This window comes from Trichoderma atroviride, chromosome 7, assembly GCF_020647795.1.
Source record: "Trichoderma atroviride chromosome 7, complete sequence".
NCBI lineage: Eukaryota > Fungi > Ascomycota > Sordariomycetes > Hypocreales > Hypocreaceae > Trichoderma > Trichoderma atroviride.
The window spans coordinates 3636257-3653852 of NC_089406.1; the positions used below are offsets into that span (position 1 = coordinate 3636257).

Consider the following 17596-nt stretch of genomic DNA (forward strand, 5'->3'; position numbering starts at 1 on the left):
GTGGGCTTGTATTTACAGTCCGTGGCAGAAAGTGTTAACACCCCGTCAGGTTGCTGTTGCTACCGCGCTAGCCCAATTGGGCTGGATATCAACGCCGCTTTATTCCCGCATTTGTTTACTATATTTATAGCACTATGCCCGCTATATTACAGTGAGTTAAGCACTATAGCTTAGCGGCTTAGGCGCTATAATATAGGTACTAAATTTTTTTTGGCTAAACTAGCATAAGAAGCTATACCTAACTTAGCTAGGGCCAATAGTCGTGACCTGGCTGGGTGTTAACACTTTCTGCCTCCCACTGTATTTAGGTGCTAGGGCTAGCACCGCGCGCTAAGAACTGGGTCTAAAACACGCTAGCCCTTTTCAAGGTAACACAAACCTCGTAGCATCTGAGAAGCCACAGCACCAAATCTCTGGATCCCACTGGCTCGACCTTAGCTGTACTGTACAGCATGTGAGTAAGTAGCACCACAAGCAGGCGTTTGCCCGAGGGCTGGGGCAAAGGGACTTTGAATTTGCATTTGCCAACAACACTTGCAGCAAAACACTACAAGCAGCTTCTCCCTCCACCAAGCAGTGCAGTGGGGTCGTTTGTGAATTCCGGCTGCCCCAAAAACTCGGAGGCTTTCCCTTTTATGCGCAGCCATTCATCATCTGAGACATCACTGCGAGTATGGATGACACCAGCTGCTGAAAGACCTTTTCGTTCAAAGCTCTTAACATAGAATAGGCGCAGGGACAACGCGGCCTCGATCTCTCCAGCGTTTGCGTTCCATTTATGGCCATGTCTGTTTATATTCAGCCGCGGCATCTTGACTTGTTGTCGTCCGAGTTCAATTGGATATTCCCAAGAGTATCGCAAATTGCGGTATGAGTCGGCGTGTAGACTGTCGTCGTTTTGAGCCAGAATGCTCATTGTCGCTTCTATAGCCTTCGTAATTGCTATCGCTTCCTGAGATACTGGACTCCGCCAGCCCACAAGTTTTGCGAGGCGTTGGCGAATCGCGCAAACATCTCGAGCATCAACAATATCGAAATCTCTGGCCTCCAGTCTAGGGTCCTCGCTGTTGGTGGTAGAGGCATTGGTCCTCGCTTCATAGCGAACAACTTCGTCAGTGGTATTGTGGTCTGAGCATTTATACCACTCTGCATTCTTAAGATCTTTGAATGTATCTGCAAACCAGTCGAGCTCAAACCCAGGAATAAGAGGCTCGGACAGTATCGGGGTCGTTAATCCACGACGTACCCATGCCCTCAAAGCCGTCATGATGGAAATTGCAACCAAGGAGGCGATAGACGCAGACCAATGCATTCCCCGTGTGCCAATAAACTGAGCAACAAATCCGATTAGGCTAATAATAGCCCCTGTGAAAGTCTTAAATTCCAAAGCAAAAAGCGTATCGCGACCTGTAGCTGTTTGATCTTGCTCCACTCTGCTGGACGTGATAATCCTCGGTTGATCTTTTCCTGTGAAGAGGGCAAAGGATTTTAATTCCTGATCACCAACAGTTTTCTCTTGTTGAAGCCATACCAGCTGCGCTCTCCATCCCTCCACGGGCGTATAAATTTCCTCCTTTGTGCTGCTTTCCACCACGTGGGAACAGATAAATATGCCGATGCTTAATATCACCGTGCCGGCCACGACTAGTGGAAATGCATACTTACCAACTGGCTTCTCATCCTTTCGAAAACTAGGCGTGATTTTAGAGTACTGGGTGATAAGGCCACTGTATACTATCACGCCTGTTTGTAGAGCAATGCCGAGGCAAGCAACGAAGTAAAGCTCACCTTGCCCAGTATTTTTTGAGCGATTGTGAGAAATATTCGGAGCAGGATGGCGTGAATTTCTCACCACGATGACCTCATCTGTCGGCTGGGATGGTATTTCGAGATTCCATTGGCTAGTCTCGTGAGCATTGCCAAAGAACTTCAAACGCTTTTGTATGATACCCCAAAGGCTAGTTGTATTGTTCGGTGCTGAGGAGTCTTTTGTAAGTAAACAAATTTAACAGTACAAGAAAGAAGGTCCGGTGCAAAAGGATAGGGTGGGACTACTCACAGCTTCTTTGTATGTAGCTGCTTGCTTCTTGGATTTCCAATATTCTTACAACTGGATTCTTTGGCGTCCCTCTGGTAGGCACCAAACAGATAAATTCCCATATGGGGGCAGATCCCATGCAGCGGACTACGTCTTTGCCGTTCCAGAGCTCGCAGACCTCGTTGGAGGTAGAAGACATGAGCTCCAATTCAGCCGTGGCGATATTTTCGGTTGCCCGCCCTACCAAAGCCTTAAGCCACGGAGGACCACCAACTCTTATGGCGGCGACAATTATTGTCAAGATACCGAGAGGCGCTGCCGCGAGGATGATGCATTCGGACCACCCCATGCACTGGCTCAGGAATTGCATGGTAACACGCTCTCCGAGGAGAGCCAAAATTCTAAGATGGGACATTGAGTTAGAAAAAGTGGCCACTGAGTAAGACGTTTCCTTTGAATTGGGTGTCTCTTACGGGCCAAGATCTGTGAACAGGTTATTGGAGAAATCATCTCCACTATCTGCCGTCACAGTTTGCAAGAGTAAGACGTAAAGAAACGCTGGAGCAATGATCGAGGGCATGGATTTTGTCGTTGTTTGTGATTTTGGAATTTGTTGTGCGATTCGATTCAGAATTGTCTGTTTGTGAAGCCAAAAAGAAAAATGACAAACCACGCTTTGTGTGCTGACTGCTGTTGCTTTAAGGCCAAGGTTGGATGATAGAAATCGCTAACTTGGAAGTTTTATAAGACGGTCTAGGAGCCCATGGCTTCCAACAAACAAACCTGGCCGGCTGGATGGACACCAGTGAATTCAACAGCCCGTGAAAGTGTGAATCACGAAGAGAGAGACAACTGATAGGAATTAGTGGCCTGTGTACGAAACGATATTCCACTCATGCTCAAATCTGTTTGCTTCCCGTAACTACTCATTTCGGCTGTACGTGGACCAACCTATGCCACGACAGCAACGGCAGCTTAAACAAAGTAGAACAACCGGGACGAATTTTTTCGTTCCAGGTACGTGACTATAGGACAACTCGCCTATATCTAGTTAATCCAGTAAAGTCGACTGAATGCATTTCATATGAGCAGTACTATATCGCAAGTAGACCACTTACAAATGTTCCGCCCCCTTGGTGGAATTCCCTCCTTGCGGCGGCACCTCTCATCCATACCTGGCTTGTTCAAGGTGGTTACCCGCGTGTAGTGATACAAATAGCCAAAAGGAGCTATAAGTAAATTATGACGGAAATGTACCGCAGCGCAATAGCCCTCTTTATACAAGCTCCCTCTGCTATACCCTATTTACCTTTCTCTATCCGTTCGGTACAAACAGCAGTGTACCAGAAATTGAGTTTGCCGAAAAACTCCTGTTTACGGACCCACGCCGTTACCGCCTCCTGACTTTGTATGCGCAATACTCATGTTAATTGTTCATCTCTCCATGTCTGTATAAGGATCTGTGATGTTAGAACTGTGGATAGTAGCGTTTGTTGGCCACACATACTGAGTAGACTGATTACAGGCTGTTCCAAAACAGCATTGGCCTCAGATGCTGAGTCTGCGTGTCATGTAATGCTACTTTCTGCGTTGAGATCTGTGCCACGCGCTGATTTGGGCGAATTTTGTCGATCAATTTACGCGCCGCGTCGCTGGGTAGCACAAGCCAGCGCTGGTGTTGGCGAAGGAGCGCACCAACAAACGCTTCGGCCTTGCTGAAAGAGAAGATTTTGATGCATCCCATCATGCTATGGCGCAGCGTTTGTCGGATTCTGAGGTGCCGAAGCGGGCGCAAAGCGCTGAGAGAAAGGGGCTTTAGAAAAGAACGCGAACGAGGAGCTCGATATGGCAAACCTTTACGGCAAAGTTCCCAATGCATTAACTTATGTTATACAAGTGGCATGCCCGCCAAGGCATTCATAGGGTAAGCAGATCTGGTCAACAAGATCGTCCAAGACCGCCCTGTTTGATCGCATCCAGCCGGATTATTCAAGGGCAACAAGATCGTTTGAAGTCACTTTGTTCATACAAAGCCGACTCGTCCAAACGAAACCGCCTTGTCCAAACAAAGCTACACTTTCCAAACAATGTCCCCTGGCTTAGCCAAGGCCGCCAGGCTTGTTCAAGGTCGCCTAATTTATTCAGGGCAAGCAAAGCTGCCGTCGAAATTGCCTATGGGGAGAGCCAACAGCAAGCATAGCATTGTCTGCGATCCAAAGAGGAGAAATGACGGGACTCCAGCATCGAGCATGAGTGCTTTGTTGGGATGAGCTGATAAAACCCTTCAGGGCTTTGTGCTATCAAGCACTGGCCAATTGAAATGGAATCTTGTGAGCTGTAGCAACACAATACAGAAAGATTGAATCCAAGTCTGAAAGAAGCCCTAGGGTTCATGCGGTGTATTGAAGTGTATAAAGGAACACGTAACGATTCCTTTCAAATTTTGAATAGGTAGATGCTATATTTAAGTGCTTGATGCGCGATATCTGTGCGAGACCCCGAGGCCTTTCATCCAACGCTATGATTCGCGCCAGGTGTGTACAAGCAGAAATAAAGCATTCTCTTTATTTAGATTGAGCTATGCAGCTGAGATTCAGTCATAAGGCTTTGGTTCGATTTACCTTGGGCCAAAAGATGTACATGCTCCTTTGTAATCCCTTCATTGGATACGCCCCTTTGTCTTGACAACGTTCGTTGCTTTGCGTCTATTTAATGAGGGTAAAGTCTCCTGAATCTGCGCCAACTTACATGTACTTACATTTCCTGCATCAATCAAATCATACGACAAACCACTTTAGCGCATTGGGACCTTTCTTGGCATATGTACCAAAATATTTCATGATTTAACGCGCCAAACATGAAAACTTTCCTAAAAGGTATTAAGAAGAAGCTGGTAAAGCTCAAAAATAAGTCTCATGGAGAGTGCGACATCATAGCCGTGGAGAATGCCACGCTGATTGAGCCTGACGAACCAGAGACGGAACAGAAGCAACAGGATGGAAATTTACTAATGAGGCTACCTCCAGAGCTCCGGGACAAAGTCTATTTCTATCTATTTTCTTCAACTCGATTCATGTATGGACAGAGATTCGTCCTCGACCAAAAATACACACCGCTGCAGTTTTACACACGTGTAGCTTACCTCGGATCAGAGATTCTTCGTCCACCTCGCCATGGCCTCGCGCTACTACGTAGCTGTCGCCAAGTACATCTCGAAATTGGCAGTGCGTGGTTGGAACATGTCATCTTTTGTTTTGAGTCCCCGATTGCAATGCTCCGTCGATTGGACAGGGTGCCTCTGGAGACGCGCTCACTCATTCGACATGTGCGGATTGCAAGCGACGCATTGCAAGTTCCTCTGAGTTCACCAGCGGAAAAGAAGGTTATTGATGGTTGCTTCAAACTCCTACTTCAAATGAACCTTTACACGCTGACGGTATTTGGCCCTGCGATTCCTTGCTGGTCTCACGAAGACTTGGATCTCTTTATTAAGTACGGCAGAGGATGGAAGGAGCTTCGCTACATAACATATACCTCAGCTTTCGTCGACATTATATCCTCCAACCGCGGAAAGACAATCACACTACCTAGCGAACCGCAACCCGCAGCCTGGCAGCGTGATCTTGAGAACCGTGATGGCCCAAACTCTGGAGCTTCTGTTACCATTTACAAATCTGCAGATTCTAAGAACCCCCCTGTCTGTCATGTGCTCGACTATGCGGGCAGAGTTGTCATATCCTCCAACTCCAACAACGGGCGTCGATCATTTGAACACAGACGGGATTTCTCAAAGCCTGGACTTGAAAGATGATAAAAGAGGCATCTTAATCGTGGTAAAGCGAGGCAAAAATGCAGATTGGCAAGGGGTGCAGAGAGCAGATGACCAAGAGGATCAGGAATCCTTGGATTTCCAATGGGTGAGGACCAAAGACAATACGGCACTCACAACACAAGACGTGCGGAAACTCTATACTGCTTACGACATTGGCACTTACAAACTCTCCTCAGAGCACGGCAGAATTCATAATGAGCATTTGGCCGGTTGTCCGGGCAGGATTGAGGTGGACAATTACAGACATGTAGACGATTATGAGTTTCCGCCATTTAACTTTAGAACAATACCTTTTTCTCTCTATCGTAGGCTATTCCCGAGAGAGCTCATATTGACTATACCCAGCGAGATACATGAAGAGGTATTGTAGGTAGTTCCTTAGGTGTTTTAGTTGTCTTAGCTTTGCTTTATGAAACCTTTTGACTTTTCGCTACGCTTCTGTCTTTTAATGTGATTTGCTGTGAGATGGATTTTTTTAAAGCTGGATACATAAGCATCAGCTCACTACGCCCCGCTAACAAAATTCCGACTTGTCGTTATGCGCAGTGTCTACCTAGTCTTCAGACACAATTACTACCTACTTCATTAGGTACTACAGGGTTCTGATTTATAAAGACTCCTCTGTGATGAAAGATCTAAAAATGGGGCGGAATCTCGTTTCCGTTTTGTTGAATGTGGCTATGCGTACCGGCTTTGCATACTATCCGCCTCTTGGACAAGATGTCGATTGGTCTTACGAATCCGAAACTTGTCGAGATTCAGCTTTGAATGAGGGCAAAAGGGGCACTTTGATGGTGGTTAAATGAGAAAGTGGTGCAGATTATCAAGCGAGGCAAAGCCTTCAACATCTCTGGACAAATGTCTCTTGGAAAACGTGGGGCAAGATGGTAAGGCTGGAGGGTATACATAAGGCCGCTTTTAGAGAAGATGCCATTGTTGCTGAACTCGGCTACCGGGATTTCAATAATGTATATGGCCGTCGATTAATACAAGCATGTGGACAACAATGTGTATCTACCCTTCAGATTTAGATAGCAATTGCAATGATGGTCAACATGTCGTTTATTAGAAGCAGGCCCCTTTTTGACTTTTCATATGAGTGACGCTTTCTAGAATGAATTATTTCCAACAGAATATGAAATGTTTCCAAGATAAATCCTTGTATAAGGTACATTCACGCGTCGTTTGGCAGTCCACCCCAAACGCATGCCACAGCCACCACCCCTGCCTGTTATCAGGCACCACCACGACACGGGCGCCACATGTTTCTCATACGTTGTATGCACAGGTCATAAAGACAAAAGGGTGAGATGTATTTATCATCTTGCCACCCGCCCGACTAGCATCTAATTTGCCGGTTAGTGGCAAGGCACCGGATTCTCCTGAGGACGATGTGGCCTATTTGTACCAAGATCTAGGCGCAGGCCAAGAGGCCGAAAATGGAAGTTGTCGAAACGCAGAACCAGACGTTGGCATATCCTAGGCGCGGTTGTATGAATGAAACGCCATGATAGCAGTTCAGGGCCGGCACCGAATAGCCTGCCCAATCAGGCTAAATAATTGAATACAATAAGCCAGTAGAGGACAAAGAAATTAATGAGCTATTGTTACTTCTGCCCTTTACCCGCCAGTAAACGTGAGTTTTGCCGAAATTCCGCTCAAAGGAATATATTAGAACAGGGGTTTGCGATTCAATCTAAGCGGCTCAAGGCAGGCGGGTCTGCACTTGAACTTGTTCAAACCTCACTCCATCAACTTGCTCTATCAATTCATAGTGGCTTTCATAGCAGTATTATGGTAGCATTAGGCTGCTAGAGGACGGCAAAATATAACGTATGCTTTGGACACTTCCGTGCCAGCCTATATCGCCGCAGAGACTATTGCCGACTCACATAGCCTGTTAAGAGTTTTATTCGCTTGAATGACTGACTGTACTTCATGCAGTGTTGAAAACAACGTAAAAGGGGCTGCAACATCGCCTGATTGCCGCACGGATTGTAGCCTCCAGTTCTCTCTGCCCAGGCCCCCCTTTCTCAGCCCATATAGTAAACAATATGGCGCCTTCCGGTACACTGCCGCTGGCCGCTGCTATTCTGGCCTTGGCCGGGATTGTCACGGCTCAGCAACCGGGCACAAGCACTCCCGAGGTCCATCCCAAGTTGACAACGTATCAGTGTACGACGTCGGGAGGATGCGTGGCTCAGGACACCTCCGTCGTCCTGGACTGGAACTACCGCTGGATGCACGACGCCAACTACAACTCGTGCACCGTCAATGGCGGAGTAAACACCACAATCTGCCCCGACGAGGCGACCTGTGGCGCCAACTGCTTCATCGAGGGCGTCAACTACACCGCGTCGGGGGTCACAACCTCTGGCAGCTCGCTCACCATGAACCAGTACATGCCCGCCACCACCGGCGGATACAGCAGCGTGTCCCCGCGACTCTATCTCCTGGGCGCGGACGGGAACTACGTGCTGCTGCAGCTCAACGGCAAGGAGCTGAGCTTCGACGTCGACCTGTCAGCTCTGCCTTGCGGCGAGAATGGCTCGCTCTACCTCTCTCAGATGGCGGACAACGGCGGCGCCAACCAGTACAACACTGCTGGTGCCAACTATGGAAGCGGCTACTGCGATGCCCAGTGCCCCGTCCAGACGTGGAAGAACGGCACCCTCAACACCAACCACTCGGGCTACTGCTGCAACGAGATGGACATCCTCGAGGGCAACTCGGAAGCCAACGCCCTGACTCCCCACTCCTGCACGGCCACGGCCTGCGACTCCAGCGGCTGCGGCCTCAACCCCTATGCCAGCGGATTCCACAGGTGAGCAAAGTTGGCCGTAGCGACGTTGTTTTGATGATTGTGTGTTGGTAAACTGACATCTTACGCTTGTTACAGCTACTACGGCCCCGGACTGACCGTTGATACCTCCAAGCCCTTCACCATCACTACCCAGTTTAACACAGACAACGGCAGCCCTTCCGGCAACCTTGTCAGCATCACCCGCAAGTACATCCAAAACGGCGTTTCCATCCCAAGCGCCCAGTCCGGCGGCGACATCATCTCCTCGTGCCCGTCGGCTTCGGCTTATGGCGGCCTCACAACCATGGGCAAGGCTCTGACCTCGGGCATGGTCCTGATCTTTAGCATCTGGAACGACAGCGGCGGCTACATGAACTGGCTGGATAGCGGCAGCAGCGGCCCCTGTAGCAGCACCGAAGGCAACCCGAGCACGATTCTGGCCAACAACCCGGGCACTCATGTCACCTTTTCCAACATCAAATGGGGAGACATCGGCTCGACCACGTCCGGTGGCAGCTCACCACCCCCCGTCTCCAGCTCCAGCTCCAGCTCGAAGCCGCCTGCCAGCTCGACGACTCTGAGGACCAGCACGACTACGTCCAAGACGTCGACGGCTCCCCCCAGCTGCACACAGACTCACTGGGGCCAGTGCGGTGGCAACGGTTACACCGGCTGCAAGACTTGCGCGTCGGGAACAACTTGCCAGTACAGTAATGACTGTGAGTATAGCATGAATATCTCAAAGAGACGTTTTCGGATTCTAATTATGTGAACTTAGACTACTCGCAATGCCTGTAGAGCCTGATACTATCAGCAAAAGTGAAACAGAGTAGGCCAAAGGCTCTCTTAGTAGGGCGATTCAGCAAAAGAAAAGAAAAATAAAAAGAAGACGATAAAAATAAGCGCCTCTATTGTTCGAGTACATATGTATTGTTTTTTTTTACTCTATTATAACCGCCTTGTACTTAGAATCTCTCCCCGTATAGATATGTAGATCCATAGCGAGTGGAGCAGATGGCGATAAATATCAAACATATTATGACAACAGCGGTTTCGTGAAGCTGCTCAAGGAAGAATAATAGTATAAATACATATAGTGGCGGATCAAACCGGATAGCAACCGCATATGCTACTCCCTCAAAACACGGGGCTATCATCAGGCTACTGATACTTGTAAGATGTAAACTGCTGGCTGTTAGTAGAATACAGTTTCTTGAATTGGTAGATGTACATCGGGAAGAGCTGGTCTCTTTCATAATCCCTTGCAATTATGGGTATTGAGCTACGCTAAGTGTTATTCTTATCATGAATGACACTTGAGCACTGAGCTGAGTGACGGCGAGACACACCATGAGACAAACAGCCACGTTTGTTGAGCGAATCCTTCAGTAGCCATGAGACCAATAACTGCGCCCCAGTGGCTGTAAAAAAGCTGCGTAAGTCAAGATCGTTAGAGGGAAGTAGCTTTTTGGTAAACGTCCTTATGCTTAATTACGCATAGCCTCTCTAGAAGCAAGGGGTTCAAAAAGGCGTTCAATAGTCCGTGCAGCGATAGCCGCTATGCCGTTAGAGCTAGCCGTTGTAGCTCTGCATAAGGTGATGAATATATAATCTTATTGGACGAGCGAATCAGATGAGACGTTGACTATTGTTCAGCTAGGACTATACTACTGTATGGTTATGTTCTCGACTGCCATCAGATACTAGACCTAGTATCAGCTCTCACTTAGTGCCTTCGTGTCTGCCACAGCCTTACTGAGACCATGGCAGCTGACGCTATCAGTACACCAAACACTTATACGTCCACAACTGAAGCCATCATCGATACATGGCAGTTGTAAAATGAAGCGCAATTGAGGAGGTTTCGTCTATATAAAGCAGCGAGCAATCCGTTCCCCAGTCTTGGATTAGCATCACCGCATCACCTGAACCACCGAGGAAGCCATTAAACTAGGATTTCCTTGCATCCAATCACCCTGGAATTCTCGACTACTGTACACAATTGAATACTGAATAATCTCATCATGGCGCCGCTTCTCGATGGAATCTACACCATTGCAAACAACGTTCAGCATTATCCAGTTCTCGACCTTGATGGCGCTACCAACCCCTTTGCAAGCCCCATCGCTGGTGTTGTCGGCTTGTAAGTTCTCTCGGTCCATACGACAGCTATAAAACTCATGAGCTAATATGCCCAGCACTAATAATGGCCCTGGGACCAAGAACCAACAGTGGATAGTAACTACACTTCGCCCAGGTGTCTACAGTCTGCAGTCAGCATTTGCCGGCAACACTTGGTTGGCTGCTCCCAGTATGCTCTTCCATCTTGTTTCTTTCCGTGGAATAAAGATGATATCCTATTTCCACCAAACAGAAGGATCTAACTCATTTGTTTAGCTGATGGCGCAACCCTTGCTCAAATCGAGTCGTCTAGATACGACCCCGTCTATAACGAGGTCACTCGCTGGAAGATTACCAACATTGAGGGCAACAACTACCAGTAAGTAGCTTATTGTGAGGTTATGTAATGTCTGTTCACTTCTAATAGACCATTTAGAATTGAGAGTGTGCCATTCCCTGGCAAAGTTATGGATCTCGAGATGGCTAATCCTACCGACGGCACTCGCGTCATTCTATACCCAAACAACAAGACTCCCAACCAGATCTGGACATTTATCCCTAATGCGATTCCGTGAGAGATGGGATATAATATGGTGAATAATTTGGTCCTGCCATTAGACTGTATAGGCTGCATCTATGATCATAGCTTCTTTAGAATGAATTATGCATTGAAACTTCCGACGCTGAACCCATCTTCTTGGCCCCTCCTGGCACCATGTCTGTATGTAGATGCGCCTCTAAGCACTTAGTTGGCGCCATTACAAGAACACCAAATCGTACCGAATATAGTGCTTCTTGCAGTAGTCTGATTCTGTAGCATAAGCTGAAGCAACAAAGTGAGGGGATGATGACACTAAATTAGTAATACGCTGGACGGGCGTATCACAGCGCGAGCCGAATCCCTCATTCTCACGTTGGTGGATTGGAGCTTTCGGTACAGCAACATCACAAATCTGCGCAACACTTCTTATCAGTAACTCGTAAATCAAGTACATTTCTACTCTGCTCAGGCAAGTACTCTTCTCATCCTTCATACCACTGCGCTGAGGCTTGCTTGACTCAATGTGTGTATCACATCAAATGTGACTAATTACAGGTACTGTTTCCAGCGGCCGAAGCCTCTTACTCTAATCACCAGATCAGTTTTCGTCGTGTTGCAAGAACAGCTTGTCCTAGTGCAGAATGGCCGAACAAAATCTCAAAATCCCATTTGCCTACCGGGCACTTTTCCTTTATTTCGAACCCTTTGCAGCCTTGTTTGGCGCGGTGCTGCTTCACTTTCGCCCAGAGATATTCCTCAATACGATGTCTCCGGTTGCGAAATATGCGGCAGACAACCAGGTCATCTACGACCAGCTCTCGGCGACGTACACATTATTTGCCTTCAATGAAGCCGTCGTTTTGCGTGTCACCAAGGATTTGCGTGTCTGGAAAGCACTCTTGGTTGGCATTCTCGTGTGTGATGCTATACATCTGTATGGGAGCTGGGCGGCACTTGGCGGCGACGTGTTCTGGGACGTGCGATCCTGGAGGGCCGAGGATTGGGCGAATCTCGGAAGCCTTTGGGGACAAGGAGCCTTTCGGGTGGCTTTCTTGGCGGGAATTGGACTGAATGAAGCTATTCCTGTGAAGAGGGAGTGATTGGATGGATACAATAGGCCATCATGAAACGTGGGGCAGGTGCTCTATCGTTGATATTCAACATCATGCTGCGAAGTGGAGACTTGCGATATTTATGGGAGAATTGCAATATAAATATATGTCAATGTATGATGTAGTATCAATAGTACTATCTGATCGGTCCAAGTCTTTGGAAAGCAAGGGTAGAACATTTATAAGACAAGGGTACAGTGAAGGCAAGATAAAAACTAGAGAGTAGATTAATGTGTAGTGTTGGCGTCTGTTATTTCAGCGTGCTCCTCCTTCGAGCCCTAAACGTCCTATTACTGCTCCATTGGACGAGCATCAAATGGAATGGCGTCCCAACGCACCCGACGCAAATGACGGTTTGGATCCTTGATGCTGTGCCGTGCGTGCAGCCAGCGGCGATTATCCATCAGTATAATGGTCCCTGCCGGAAAATCCTTGGCGGTGAGATGCACCGTTGACTGAAATTGAGCATTGGCATCTTGCACCGCCGCTTCAAGCTCATGCAGTGCTTTTGCCGCCCGTTCTGTCAATGCTGTTACAAGATCTCTCCTGAAACGTAGCATGTTGAGCTGGCCTTGTTCGTCAGCGGCCATCAGACTCCCTATGATGTTCTGTTTCCGGGGGTCTTTGATGAACTCTGGGGGTATTGTGATGCTGTACTCTCGTCGCATCAATGACTCTCGGGTGGCTGGGGAGAGAGACAGGCTTAGCCGTTGAGTGTTCATGGCCGACAAGGTCCCTCCACCAAATTGATCTTCCTGAAGAACGTGGAGTGCAAAGTACCGTGGCGGCAAGTCTTCATAGCTGCAGTCGGTGTGCCAAGGGAACTCCTCCATCGTTTCCGATCGGGCTTGGTGGTTGGCGGTCTGGAAGACGGTGCTGTTGGGCCTCACGTCCCAGAACCACCCGCGCGACGCGCTGTGAGATATGGGAAGCTGGTGGCCATGATGTTGATGAAGGCCCACGACTAGTTGCTTCAGATACTCGCTGTCGGGGTCTGGAAACTTCAAGCCGATTTTGAGTATGCCATGTTTCTGGAGATTCTCGTGCACACTGCGAACATGACGCGGCTGTGTGGCGTGCTCGAGATCAGATGCCGTCGAATGAGGTATAACGAGAGGGACCACAGCAGCCACGGATGCTACATAATGCCGCCTGGATGTGGGTATCCGAGCGAGATTCCAACATTGGGCACCCGAGATGTGTAAGTTGGGAGGTTTCCTGGAGTGCAGGTAATGTGCGATATTGACTGATGGCAGACGCATTTTCAGAAGCTTGAAGTTGATGATTATTGCGAATAGAAAGATTGACTGCCAGTAGTTTATCTTTCTCAAGGCACTTTAACCACTGTATTACTGAGATTGATCATTGTATTATTCAGATATTGACTAATATGCATTTCCAAAACGGCCGCCCTTGCAGTGATACCCTCTTACCCGGGCAGCTTTCCTCTACCGGCTTGATTCCGTCATAGGCGATAAACTAAATCGTGATGGGTGACACAAACAGAGTAGGAGCTCAGCTAAAACTGAGACAATGTAATAATACTCCTTGTACACCGCTATTTTTCGTTCCCGAGCTGTGTAGCCTGCTTAGGCGGAAACCTGAGACATTGTGTTACTACCATCAAAATTGAGCGCTGACATCTCATGGTGGGCTATATCCCCAAGAGCATTTTCTTTGTTCAATCGGTTTATTATACACCTTTTTCATCCTGCGCTTCCTCAAGATTACTTGCCCATCACTATCGTCTCAATATGGGGAAATCTGATATTCCTTCTCGACCCAAACTTCGGCCGAGAGCGGCGGTTGCGTTGAAGTGGCCTATTCTTCTCGGCACTCTACTCGTTTACATCATATGCTGGAAATGTCATAAATTCTCTTCTTTCAACCTTCAACAAACGCTGCTTTCTGTTCCCTCTGCCGAGCATGTGCGCAACTGGAGCGCCTACTACACCTCGGAGGCGCATTTTGTCGGCCAAGGTCTGAGCCAGGCGCGGTGGACTGAAGCTAGATGGAAGGAATTTGGCATCACCGATACTCAAATTGCTTCCTACAATACTCTGGTGCCAAAGCTCACAGGCCATCAGCGGCTGGCTCTCCTTCGCGGAGATGAAGTCCTTTATGAAGCGCCCTTGATAGACGATGTCACCACCAAGGGACCTGCTGGAAACACCAGTTTCTTGCCTGCATATCTAGGTTTCTCGACCAATGGCAACATATCAGCTTCGTATGTCTTTTGCAACTTTGGCAGCGCAGAAGACTTCCAAGATCTGAAACGAGCCAATGTCGACGCCACAGGAAAGATTGGCATCATCAAGCTGGCTAATACATCACCATACTTGCGCCTTCGTAACCTAGAGGTCTTCAGAGGAGAGCAGTTGACAAATGCCGGAAGAGCGGGCTTGATTGCTGCCGTCTTCTATACTGATCCTCAGAATGACGGCCCTGTGACTGAAGCCAATGGATACAAGGCGTTTCCTGCCGGGCCAGCACGACCACTTGCGGCCATCGAAAGAGGGTCAGTTACTACAGGAAGTAAGCATTAGGTTCCTCGAACCTCATCTCGATGTTATGCTCACAAATTATATCTAGATCGCTTTCGCAACCCCGAGTCTCCTAAGCTTCCCTGCATACCCATGTCTTACGCTGATGCCATTCACCTGCTAAGGGCTCTAAACGGCCATGGACCTTCAGCAGAGGAGCTCGGTCCTCGCTGGCATGGTGGTGGCCTCGAATTCTACGGCGTACACTACAATGTCGGACCTTCGCCTGCTGATGTATCGCTTCATCTCGTCAACGAAGCAGACGCAATCGAGACTCCGATACACAACGTAATTGGCACGATCCCGGGGATAATCTCCGACGAGGTCGTTATCCTTGGAACTCATCGTGACTCTTGGGGCCACGGAGCAGGAGATCCAGGCAGTGGCTCCGCAGCTCTGAACGAAGTTGTACGCAGCTTTGGCGTAGCACTTCGGCATGGCTGGCGGCCACTTCGCACCATTGTCTTTGCGAGCTTCGAAGGCGAAGAGATTGGTCAAATGGGCTCTTTCAACTGGATCATGGACCACTCAAAATGGTTGAAAGCCTCTGTTGTTGCATATCTCAACGTTGTTGTTGCCGCGGCTGGGTCCAGGTTCCAGGCCAAAGCCAGTCCGCTTCTCTACAGGGCAGTTCTTACTGCCACGGATATTGTTACCTCGCCGAATCAGACTGTGGCTGGTCAGTCGGTGCGAGATGTCTGGGGAGGGACCATTGGTACGCCGGGAGGCGGTGATGCCATCTCCTTTATAGGCCTCCCGTGTATTTCGACGGTTGATTTCAGTTTCTCCCAGGGTATAGGGGACGGTGCCTTCCCCTATCATACTGGATTCGACAGCTTCGAATGGATGGACCAAGTCGGTGACCCTGGGTGGAATTATCATATTACTAGCGCAAAGATATGGTCTGTCATGGCTGCATATCTTACAGAGTCTGCCGTACTTAACACGAGCGTTGCTGATTATGCATCGGCGTTACAAAAGTGGATAGATGAACTTTGCAGCAGCAACCTATGCTCTTCCGAAGTTGATCTGACGGTGCTGGACAAGGCAGTCCAGCGACTAACTCGGGCCGCAAGGAGCTTTGATAGCTATGCCGAATCGTTAAGAGTGCCTCGCAATACCTGGTGGAGATTCTGGACAGGGAACGACTTGAATGCGGCAATTCGTGGCGTCAATAAGATTTATACTGTATTTGAGCGTCAATTCTCTCACGGGCGAAGCGCAGATTCATCCTCCAGCTTTCATCATGTTCTATATAGGCCAGCTGCTTGGCATGCCGAACAACCACCTCTCTCAGCACTACATGACAGTTTGAAGAAGAAGAATTGGAAAGATTCCAGGGTAAGAAACATTTCTTTTCTCTATACTTTTAGAATTATCAAGCTAACAACAGCAGAAATGGAGAGATGTTATGGCAGAAAAAATTAATGATGCTGCCCAACTGCTAGAGGATCACCTGGAAGAGGTAAACCAACAATAAGAAGACGCTTTATGAAGTGTACACCAAGGGTTGTAGAGCCATAGAAGGCATCAATCGAATCTATTATCATGTATTGTTGCAGTACTAATAACTATAATAAGCCACCTTGCCGGAATCATCCTTAACATTGGAAAAGCATAATCTATAATCATAGGGTTATGTACATAATGCTAGGTGGTTGTACCAATCTGTGCCGGCGACGGGCCTTTTACGGCTGCAGCTGGCAGGGATGCCCCGGTTCCCAGCCGCCTCCAGATCTGCAGGGAGGCGATGCCAAATCGTCCAACAGCTAGCACTTGAAACCCACACGGGTAAATACTTGTCATACAGACCCGAGGTCACTTCTAAGCTGGGGGTTGACGTGGAAGGTGTATGCTACTTGTTTGCGATTTTCTTGTTTTTCGTATACTGCTTGGTTAGTACGCTCTCCGTGAGAGTGTGATAAGACATGTGTTACTGACACTATAATCTTGGCACAGGACGCTCTTGTCCTCCTTATTGCTACTAGTGCCGTTAATGTAAGATTACAATGAGACATTGGCTTCCTTGGTGCTACGTCATGGGTACCGAGAGATTCAGCTCTTTAGTAATACTGCCATCATACACGTTTAGCTGCAGTAGTCATATCAGCCCACCGTAAGAGTAATACAAGACATTGGTAACTCTCCGTAACGCTTTGGCCATCCAGCACAAATGTAAAACGACTGCGTACAAATCGCCTCCAGAGGACATCATAACTGCCTTTAACCATGGCCGACTTCCGCCCCCACTCCCTTACACTCCCACGTTCATCTTTTGAGAGCTTTTCGCCTTGATCTGTGTGATCATATAGCAGTGTCTTTGACTCTCAATACTCTAGCGGATGCTATATTGACTGCCAAAAGCTTCTCGCAATACCCATACTGAGACCGCTGTCCTCGTTCTGACGGCTGGCCTGAGCAAGGTTCGCATATTGGCGTACATATCTTGACATGTTCATCATAGTTTGCAAAATCAGAATTTCACTGAAGCATATAGCTCATGGTCGATGGTATCAGCGGCCACTATTCACAAATAATAATTATAATGAAAAAAGATGAGATAAAATGTCTTAGAATTAAAACCCAAGAAAAACGGCCGATATGTA

The 17596-nt window shown here is 48.1% G+C and overlaps 8 protein-coding genes across 8 annotated transcripts; 5 read left to right on the plus strand and 3 right to left on the minus strand.

Moving 5' to 3' along the window:
* Nucleotides 1-445: 445 nt before the first annotated feature.
* Nucleotides 446-1267, minus strand: TrAtP1_013211 (uncharacterized protein; the record flags this gene model as incomplete). The annotated part of the gene is made up of 1 exon (XM_066115828.1): nucleotides 446-1267. The coding sequence occupies one exon, from the start codon at nucleotides 1265-1267 to the stop codon at nucleotides 548-550; it is 720 nt and encodes a 239-aa protein (XP_065971928.1). The 3' UTR covers nucleotides 446-547.
* A 784-nt stretch (nucleotides 1268-2051) lies between these two features.
* Nucleotides 2052-2618, minus strand: TrAtP1_013212 (uncharacterized protein; the record flags this gene model as incomplete). Its single annotated transcript, XM_014088813.2, has 2 exons — nucleotides 2052-2439; nucleotides 2512-2618. The coding sequence occupies 2 exons, from the start codon at nucleotides 2616-2618 to the stop codon at nucleotides 2052-2054; spliced, it is 495 nt and encodes a 164-aa protein (XP_013944288.2).
* Nucleotides 2619-4895: 2277 nt separating this feature from the next.
* Nucleotides 4896-5849, plus strand: TrAtP1_013213 (uncharacterized protein; the record flags this gene model as incomplete). Its single annotated transcript, XM_014088814.2, has 1 exon — nucleotides 4896-5849. The coding sequence occupies one exon, from the start codon at nucleotides 4896-4898 to the stop codon at nucleotides 5847-5849; it is 954 nt and encodes a 317-aa protein (XP_013944289.2).
* Nucleotides 5850-7909: 2060 nt separating this feature from the next.
* On the plus strand, nucleotides 7910-9471 carry TrAtP1_013214 (uncharacterized protein; the record flags this gene model as incomplete). Its single annotated transcript, XM_066115829.1, has 3 exons — nucleotides 7910-8694; nucleotides 8770-9392; nucleotides 9452-9471. The coding sequence occupies exons 1-3, from the start codon at nucleotides 7925-7927 to the stop codon at nucleotides 9469-9471; spliced, it is 1413 nt and encodes a 470-aa protein (XP_065971929.1). The 5' UTR covers nucleotides 7910-7924.
* Nucleotides 9472-10697: 1226 nt separating this feature from the next.
* Nucleotides 10698-11369, plus strand: TrAtP1_013215 (uncharacterized protein; the record flags this gene model as incomplete). The annotated part of the gene is made up of 4 exons (XM_014088351.1): nucleotides 10698-10816; nucleotides 10872-10984; nucleotides 11071-11173; nucleotides 11231-11369. 4 exons carry the CDS (start codon nucleotides 10698-10700, stop codon nucleotides 11367-11369), a joined length of 474 nt encoding a protein of 157 aa, XP_013943826.1.
* Nucleotides 11370-11710: 341 nt separating this feature from the next.
* Nucleotides 11711-12692, plus strand: TrAtP1_013216 (uncharacterized protein). The gene is made up of 2 exons (XM_014088336.2): nucleotides 11711-11804; nucleotides 11891-12692. The coding sequence occupies exon 2, from the start codon at nucleotides 11977-11979 to the stop codon at nucleotides 12433-12435; it is 459 nt and encodes a 152-aa protein (XP_013943811.2). The 5' UTR covers nucleotides 11711-11804; nucleotides 11891-11976; the 3' UTR covers nucleotides 12436-12692.
* A 45-nt stretch (nucleotides 12693-12737) lies between these two features.
* On the minus strand, nucleotides 12738-13709 carry TrAtP1_013217 (uncharacterized protein; the record flags this gene model as incomplete). The annotated part of the gene is made up of 1 exon (XM_066115830.1): nucleotides 12738-13709. The coding sequence occupies one exon, from the start codon at nucleotides 13707-13709 to the stop codon at nucleotides 12738-12740; it is 972 nt and encodes a 323-aa protein (XP_065971930.1).
* A 492-nt stretch (nucleotides 13710-14201) lies between these two features.
* TrAtP1_013218 (uncharacterized protein) lies at nucleotides 14202-16470 on the plus strand (the record flags this gene model as incomplete). The annotated part of the gene is made up of 3 exons (XM_014088816.2): nucleotides 14202-14982; nucleotides 15040-16331; nucleotides 16387-16470. The coding sequence occupies 3 exons, from the start codon at nucleotides 14202-14204 to the stop codon at nucleotides 16468-16470; spliced, it is 2157 nt and encodes a 718-aa protein (XP_013944291.2).
* Between the last annotated feature and the right edge of the window lie 1126 nt (nucleotides 16471-17596).